Source organism: Crocodylus porosus, unplaced genomic scaffold (assembly GCF_001723895.1).
Source record: "Crocodylus porosus isolate Cpor-Errol unplaced genomic scaffold, CroPor_comp1, whole genome shotgun sequence".
Classification (NCBI taxonomy): domain Eukaryota; kingdom Metazoa; phylum Chordata; order Crocodylia; family Crocodylidae; genus Crocodylus; species Crocodylus porosus.
In genome coordinates, this window is record NW_017728918.1 from 90,060,546 (window position 1) to 90,069,671 (window position 9,126).

At 39.5% G+C, this 9,126-nt stretch overlaps 1 protein-coding gene across 3 annotated transcripts in view; it reads right to left on the reverse strand.

Moving 5' to 3' along the window:
* The window catches only part of TUBE1 (tubulin epsilon 1), a 27,628-nt gene that overhangs the window by 1,846 nt on the left and 16,656 nt on the right, over positions 1-9,126 (reverse strand). For all 3 annotated transcript variants that reach the window (XM_019537930.1, XM_019537932.1, XM_019537931.1), the window contains 5 exons: positions 8,114-8,301; positions 7,321-7,496; positions 5,203-5,343; positions 4,173-4,313; positions 2,584-2,758 (listed from right to left, as the gene is read on the reverse strand). In XM_019537930.1, coding sequence (XP_019393475.1) covers positions 2,584-2,758; positions 4,173-4,313; positions 5,203-5,343; positions 7,321-7,496; positions 8,114-8,301 — 821 coding nt within the window. The remainder of the gene's footprint in view (positions 1-2,583; positions 2,759-4,172; positions 4,314-5,202; positions 5,344-7,320; positions 7,497-8,113; positions 8,302-9,126) is intronic.

Sequence of the window (9,126 nt, forward strand, 5' to 3'; positions counted from 1 at the left end):
AGGTCAGCTTGTAGCCTATTGCACCCTTCTAGTGCACCCACATCCCCCCACATCTTAGTGTCATCAGCAAACTTGAACAGGGTGCTTTCTACTGTTGGCTGCATTTGAAGTGGAAGTTTGCTTATAACATACATTTTCAAAAATCTTGCAGGGAAGAGGTCCTGGCATCTGAGCAGCAGTGCTGTATGCTATAGAAACTCTGGACCATGCTACAGTTTATAGTGCAACCTGACTACACTGCTGTCGGACCTTGGCAAATCTGAGGGCTTGTCCAAATTAAACTAGCGGCCATTCTGGCCTCTGGAGCAGCCTAATATTTAGAAGGCACAAAGATGGGTTAAAGCAGTTTTAAATCTCTATCCTTTTTATAGGCCACCCTTCTTTTAGAGGTTGCATTCAGTTGGTACATCAGGCTGACAGGTCATTATTACTGTGTGGTAAGGCTGGCTATTAGGGCTGTGCAAAACGGGCCCTATTCAATTTGGACTCGGATTGGACCCGAATCGGGGACAGCGATTCAATCCATTGATTCGGATCACTGTCCTGGATTCAATTCGGCCAAATCCGAATTGGAAGATTCTATGCTGATTTGGTGAATCAGTGCTGATTTGGATACAGGCACAGATTTAAAAGTTTTTTTCTACATACTTTGAGGTAGCAGGTGTGGCTCCTGATTGCTGCAGTGCTAGGGCACATTGAATGTCCCACAGGAGCATGAAGTGCTCTCCAGCATGCTTGGCAGTGAACCCAGAAGTGGACTGGAAGTACTTCTGGTCCACTTCCTGGTCCACCGGGGAGCATGCTGGGGGGCCCCCCCATGCCCCTCCACCTTGGCAATCGGCCACAGGGGGACCCCAGGTGCCCCCCCAGACCCAGGAGGCACCAGTTGCTGAGCCAGGGTGGCTCCTCCACGTGCTCCCTGGTGGACCAGGAAGCGGACCGGAAGTGCTTTTGGTCCACTTCTGGGTCTGCTGCTGAGGAGCCCTTCTGTGGGATGCTGCATCTGCCCCAGCACCACAGCGCTCAGAGCCCCTGCCTCCTAGAGGTATTTAGAAAAAACACTTAAACCTATGTCTATGTCTGAACCACCAAATCTCTGAGAGTTCTGAATCAATTCAGACAGATTAAAGGGTCCTCTGATTCAATTCAGATTCAGATTTTCGGCCACTGAATCAAGCTGAATCTCTACCGAATCACAATCAGGGACAAAAGCTTTGCAGTGTCTTACTGGCTATCTTCAATTTTGCTCAAAACTGTTTTTGTTTTTACTTATCTTCTTACGGTTTAGGCTCCTTTTAAAAAGTCTTCTAAAAGGTACTACAGAACTACTTTTTATCCTGATATTGATTCCATTTCCTTCTAATCTTTCCTTCATATTTTTGTATTATCTGTCCCTCTTGGTTTCAACAGTTAACAAAATGACCCTTTAGTTAAACTAAGTTGAGTATTTATCACAGCCGGTAGTGGAGTTGGAATGCTGTTATAGCCATGATGGTCCAGAATTTATACAAGAAGCCAAGCTTTTTGTGGATATCTTATATTAAACCAGCTGTATAGCTGGAAGAGGTGTTAGACAAGCATTCAGGCAAGAAGGCTGCTCACAGACATGGAGAAAAAAAAAAGTGCTTTACTTTAAACTTAGTGCTCTCCCGTACCAAGCCCAGCACGTGACCAGAAGAGGCAGTGTGTTAGTTGCACCTGGCTCGTCCAATGTCTATAGAGATCAGGAACGTTAGTGGGGCTTTTTTGGTGCTTTACTCTAATAGCCGATTGAATCAGCTTCAGCTAAAAGTGGCATAAAGCCTCATTGAAATGCCCAATTTCTACAGATGGTGTGGAGCTGGGTCAAAGTAATGTGCTGCTGCTTCCGGTAGAATGCAGGTTTTCTCCCCCCTCCATGTCTGTCAGCACCCAAAGAGCCCTTCTTCAACTAAGAAGTCTTGCTTCTTATATATCACAGCCAGGACTTTCATGACAGAAAGCAAGTCTCAGAATATTACTTTATGAACAAGATAGTTTCAGTTTGACTGTATTGCTACTGTTTTTAAATAAATAGTTATTTTTAAAATAGTTGACCAAAATTCCAGGATTTCTAATGCCAAAAAAGTAAAAGTTGTGAGCCATAATTTAAAATTCACTCATATTTTTGCCTTCACGAAGTCCCAGCTTTTCTTGTTGTGTTGCCATTACAAACAACCAGCTTTCATTAAAGCATTTTTTTCATGTTTATTACATGTCATTAATTATAATTAAATTAATTAAATAATGAGTTTTAATAATTTAAATTTGATAATCATCATACTTTTGTACCAAGTACCCAGCAACAAGTAAGAGACAGCTGAAGTATAAAAACATTATGCAGATATTTATTCTGGTGGTAAAGAGAAACCAATTGAAGACAGAATATTCTGTAGCAAGCACCCAACTTTGCTGATAAGAGTTTGTACTTCCTGTAATTGCAACAGAATCAATACAAAGTTGGAATTTTGACCATTTTTTCATAGCAACATTTGCATTCCCATCCACTACTCAAAACAAGTGCTCTTTTAAGAATACCTTGAGTTGCCACCTTTTTTCACATACCTTTTTCTTATAGAGCTTCATAAATCTGTCTTTGAGCTCCATAAAGGTGGGTTTCACACAAGTGTTGTTTGCTAATGCCAGGAGTGAGTGAGAATGACCTACAGGAGGTACTGAACACAGGCCTGTTTTCCAGCCTTCTTGATTCCAGGACACAAATTGAAGGGAAGGCTTCAACCTGCAATAAATAATTTAACAGATAAAATAAAAGCAAGCAACAGAAAGTTACAGAACATGGTCTAAAGGTCTGACTCCACAGCAATCTCAGGGCTACCTGGATAGAAGATTTTCAGGAATAAGAAAGCCATTAATATTGTTCAGGGACCATTTTAGGCTTTATGTTATGAAATCTGTCAATTATCTAATTTAAATTTAAGGATACCATGAGAATACTAATAATTAGGGGTACACTGATAAAGATCTTTTGGGCCACACTGATAAAGATCTTTTGGGCCAATACTGATGGCCAATTATTAATGACCCATATCGGCCGATACCAATCCAACTGCTGACATGCAGCGCGGCAGCTTGGAGAACAATGTCTAGCTGGTAAGTCTGTTTGGTGGGGAAGGGGTACAGGGGAAGGAAGGGGCATGGGCAGGCAGACAGAGGTCCCTGCAGTATGGGAGGGGGCTGGGGCAGGTGCTGCCCAGCTTGGGCCGGGATGGGCTGTCACTGGAGTCCTGGGTGAAGTTACCTAGTTCTGTATGTGCCCAGGGTACTGAAACACAGCACTGAGAAAGTGACTAGAATGGAATTAACATGCACCAAGAGGAAGTGATCTGTTGGTTTACCAGGTTATACTAGTGCCTGCTCCCAGCAGTCGTCAGTGCTAGAGGAGCTCTTTGTAAGTCAGAACCTTTGACTTGTTTCAGCAAAATGATCAGACTGCAGCTAATTTCTTGTGTCAAGTTGGCAGATAGAGAGGGTAACCTACATGTTAGCTCATTGCTGTAAGTAGTACTCCTTCCTATTGTTCACACCCATAAATAGGGGCACATTCTATGGGAAATACAGTGAGAGTACAACTTGGTTCTAAATTTCAGGCACCTTCTTTAGCAAATTTCTAGATAAACATTTTGTAAAATATTACATACCCATTTAAGTCAATTCACTTTATTCTAAAATCCAGCCCTTATTGTTACCATGATGTAATGACAATGCAATGAAAACCATGTTGTCATTAACAATTCTTCATCACATCCTTATTAAAAGGGAAAGAGGAAAGTGTTTAACTGGCCCATATTTTTACTAAATGTTTTTATGGCATACATATGATAAGGTTTTATTTTGACTGGATGCACGTAAGTATTTTGTAACCATATGATCATTAAGCAAATTGATTTGGCTTGGAAAGACTCACCTGACAATTACAAAGTTTCATTATATACAATGCTTACTAAAAAAGTGCTACTAGAAAGCAGGCAGAATCCTAGCTCCTGACTTTCCATTTGTCATATATTAATTCATCCCCTCTATAAAATGCCAATCTCCCTTGAACTTGTCATTGAAGTGCAGTGTATGAAAAGGCTCTGAATTGTCAGTAGCTTGTATAAGCTAATAGTATAAATAAGCCATTAAATAGATCAAACCTTTCAATGTTTCTACGGAGGTCTGAAACTTGAACATTTCCTCGAACCAGGAGTGCACAGGCAAGATACAAACTATGCTTTGGGTCTGCTTGAATTAGTTGGTGATCTTTACTAAAAGCATCTGAAAACATCTGATCCAACCTAAAACAAAAGAAGAGAGTCATCTACTTACATTAAAACAAGATAATAAGCTCACATTCTTCACTGATCGGATACCTTGCAGTTTAACAAACAGATTCATCCAAGTTAAAGCACATAATATTAAAACAACCTACTGTTTTCCCCGTTACCTCTTTTTCAGCCCTAAGCCTTCTGATTTACATAAGCTTAGACTCAGTGGTCACATCTACATGTTCATTTTAATGTGCATTAGCCTATTTTACTGTGCATTGGTGCAGTGAGTAAAAAAACACGCTAATACACTACTGCGCAGTAGAAAACGTTACTGCACATTAAATGTCACCTAAAAAGTGTGTGCTTGCACTACTGTGCATTACCACACCCTAATATGCATTATTTATTGCCTCTTATTAGAGGTACCAAATTTGATGCGTGTGCATTAGGAAAAATGCATTGATGTACATGTAGATGCACCCAGTAAGTCAAATTCAGAAATGGTTAATAAGTGACAGTAAGTTACATCCCAATAAATCGTTAATTGTAGCTTTTTTATTTAGTGTGACCTGAAGTTTGAGGTTGCAGAACATGCTGTCGCAAACTTTTTATGTTACTGATCTATGCAATTCATCTATAAAATACTGTAAGACAGCCCCAAGCAAGGCTAACAAAAACATACTTTAATTTTCTATGGTGAGACCTACTGACACGTAATATTCAATAAAAAGGAAGATTAAACATTTTTTCAAAGTCAACATCATAATTTTAGAAAGCCCTATAGGTTCTATTATTCATTTTTTTCCCTAAATTTCCCAAACTTTTATAAAATGCAAAATTTATATTAGTGGCAGTGTTGAGGCATGCAAAATAGTGGAGCAGGTACCATTACTCCATGATAGTTTGTTTTACCTACCTTCTAGAAGGTATGTTAACATCAGCCAATGTATACAGAGGAGTCAAACTGGAAACCAAGTAATGAAGTTGAGGAAAGGGAACCAAATTCATGCTGATTTCATTAAGATCCATGTTAAGGGAACCTTCAAATCTGGCAGAGCTGTGAATTTAATAATGCCATTATAAAAATAAAATCATTAAAAGATATACGGAAGTCAGATACATTACTCCTATATCCTTTGGAGATTCTTGACAATTGTTCTATGCAATCAAACTACAGAGCATCATGGAGATCAAAAATGACATTTTACCAATTGTAGAACTGTAATTCAGTCACTAACATGACAGCTCCTGATTTTTCAAAGAGTAGCAAACTATCCTTGGTTTTCCATAACAAATGCACTGACTACTAATGAGCCTTGCTATTTACTGATTAACATACACTCTTCAGCAAGGTGTCATCTGACTGAAGATAAGCTTAAAAATTAAACTAATTTGCATGTTAGAACTTAGAATTTTTTTTACTAAAGTAATCATCATTTCAGACCATTTTCCATAACTGGCAAATCAGGATTAGACAACAGAGGCTGCCACAATATTAAGCATAACAGGGGATTAAGAGGTTAGAATCAGTCATGGTATTGAACAAAGGGAATTAGCTGGCATAAATGCATACAAAAAGCCTTCTGACCTCTTGATTTAGCAAGGTCTAAATGCCAAATGTGTCAGTGAGTGCAGATATTAATCCATAGGAAGGGTAAGCAGCTGGACTGTTCCTACTGATTTGCTTTACCCAAAAGGATTGAACTGTACAAATCAACAGATGACAACACAAATGGAGAGAGATGAGCTGAGGAGTGATGTCCTCATCCCATTTAGTGAGCTGCACTCATCATATTGCAGGTATAAAGGGAGAAAAGGTCAGGAAAGTGATACTGAGGGAGCAGCCATCAAGGACAGCTGGTGTCACAAACTATTCACAGGCTAGGAGAAAGTAAAAACTAATTTTTATTCTGACTTAGCTTGATAAAAAATGTGTGGGGACTTGTGCAATCAAAAGTGTATTCATACTTTTAAAAAAGCATTTCAACAGGAGCCTCTCGAAGCAATTCGTTTTGGATATGAAATGACCATTGTAATTTCCATGATCTCAGGACCTGACTAGCATTCAGCTAACCCAGGGACAGGACATTATTTCAGGTGGAGGGCTGCTTACTGAGTTTTGACAAGGCCAGGGTCAGATAAATATTAATTTTCTAAATTGTTAAGGGACCTGCAGGCCAGATAGAATGGCCTGGCAGGTTGCATCTGGCCTGTGGGCCGCATTTTGCCCACCCCTGAGCTAACCCAAGGTAGCTGCAGCCAGTAGGCAGTTATTACCATGCTTCACCATAAGGTGACAGGGGAAAGGCAATAGCTTGTTTGCTTTCAGCAAACATCAACTCCATGAATGGACAGATAGACAACACCTTAATCAGCATAACCTACATCACTAGAACTTCTTACTACACCAGACTCGGCGACATTCTCAGTTTAGAAGGGTGCATTATCTGTCTGTTATCCCCTATTCCCCACCAGCGTCATGTAGTTTACATGGGTGTGTCATCTGTGTATGTCCATAGATCACTAGCATTCAATATCTGAAGAGCTCAGCAAAGTTCTACATACCTCTAGTAAGTAATCAGTTTCCCCAGTGATTAAGTGGTCAATAAATAAATAAAGCCACATTATTAGGGTATTAGCTTGGATAAACTAGTTGATTGTGCCAAGAATACATTTTCAAGTTTTCATCATAGAGAAGTTAAGCCAGCAACTCAGAAGAATATTATTCTTCTCATTTGTACTAAATAGTTAGTGACTAACCTCCCACTGACTTAGTGGAAAGCAGAATTTCACCCATTCATTGTCTTTCTTTATAGTTTCTTTGTAAGCTGTTTTGCCAGACTGCTCAGCAAAATGAATTCTGTAGTCAGCTGTTCTTCAATAGCACCTTGAACAACTACTTGGTATCTTATACTATAGACAAATATCAAAACTGAGAATGATCAATATTTTCTGAAATGCAGGGGCCATAGGTATTATTGTGCATACCATGTCAAAAACATTAGTTTCATGGCAGGAAACTCAATTTGTTTACCTTGTCAGGTTCAGCAGCAAGTTAGCAACAATATTATTCATGGCATCAAATGGCTTTGCCTGGTCAGTTCTTATACCACCTGCACTTGAAGTTATCAAGCTGTTTTGCTTCACAGTTGATCCCAGCTTTCCAGAATTGGTCATCTGATGAATTTTGCTAACTATATTAAATAAAGACTTGGAGAGGAAAAGAAATAATAACAATAGAAAGCTTACAAGAAGGTTACATGCTCACAACTTTCAAATTTAGTGCCTATTATTTCAGATAAGTTTAGAACATACAAGATTAAATTTAAATATGTTAGCACAAGTTCAAAGCTGATGCCTTTGATGTGTTTTAATTCTGATGTGCTTTCTATTTCCAGTTGACTACAGCGGTAGTTTACAACCTAGCAGAGAAGATTCAAGACTTCTGCACTAGGACTCAGAGCAAAAGAAAGTACTAAATGATGGTGCAGTAATAACGGTACCGTAGGGACACGTGTAGATGCGCCTACTGAAAAGGACCTTAAAATCTGCTACAATTTTTTTTTACCACTTATCTAACAAGCAGACATAGGGAATTTCCTGCTATAGTCCATTTCTGAAGTACTGGTTACTTATTTCTCCCCCCCATGAGTAAAATTTTCAAAAATACCCACATGGAGTCAAGGATCCAAGTGGCATTTTCAACACTGACACTGGTGCATTTTATCCTAACACTTGTTTTCTTGTTTATCAGCACAGGCAAGGGAGAAACACTTCTGACATCACATTGATTACAGCAAGAGAAGCACATTAATACCGTTTCTTACTTCATTTTCAATTGGCAACACACAGTCTGCATGTTCATTAAGTTCCTTCATAGCTAGAACGCTGTTATATGGAGAAGTAACAACATCATCTTCACCAGAAGGGTAAACTGAAGTAACAAATCTGTATACTTCTGGAAACTCATCTTCAAGAACATTTAGTACAAAAGTACCGAGACCAGAGCCTGTCCCTAAAGATAAGTAAGAAAATCATCACAATACTTAAAACAACATCCTGGATTAGGTAAGTCACCATATGTAAGACATGGCTTTTGTATTAATTTCCAGCCCAGATTTCAGAAGTGTTCAGCAGGCAGTGATCTGAGCTACAGGTGTTAGGTAGAGCTAGGGAAGAAATACTTTTCCTGTCCAGTGAAAATCTGATACTGCAAAATATTTTTTTATTCAAATTGGAATGGAAATTAAAAAAAAAAAAAAAATCTTAAAAAAATGCTTACAAATCAGACATTAAAAAAAAATAGTTCAAATCAATCTACATGCTTAACTTTTGGGCTAGAAATAGACACTACTACACATAAATTAGTTTAAGTGATCAGAAACAGGTTTAAACCTGTAACACAACAGTCACAGTCAATTGGGTCGCCAACTGGCTGGAGGGCCTCACCCAGAGAGTGGTGATGAACAGGTCATTTTTGACCTCGAAGGATGCGGGTAGTGGGGTCCCCCAGGGCTCGGTCCATGGGCCCACAATGTTCAATATCTTCATCAGTGACTTGGACGAGGGGGTAAAAAGCACCTTGTTCAAATTTGCTGATGACACTAAGATGTGGGGGGATGTGGACACGCTAGAAGGGAGGAATAGGCTGCAATCGGACCTAGACAGGTTACAGGGGTGGGCGGATGAAAATAGGATAGGATTCAATACCGACAAGTGCAAAGTGATGCACCTGGGGAGGAACAACTGGCACCATACCTACAGGTTGGGGAACTCCCTTCTTATCAGTACAGAGGCAGAAAAGGTTCTTGGAGTCATACTGACTCCAAGATGAACATGG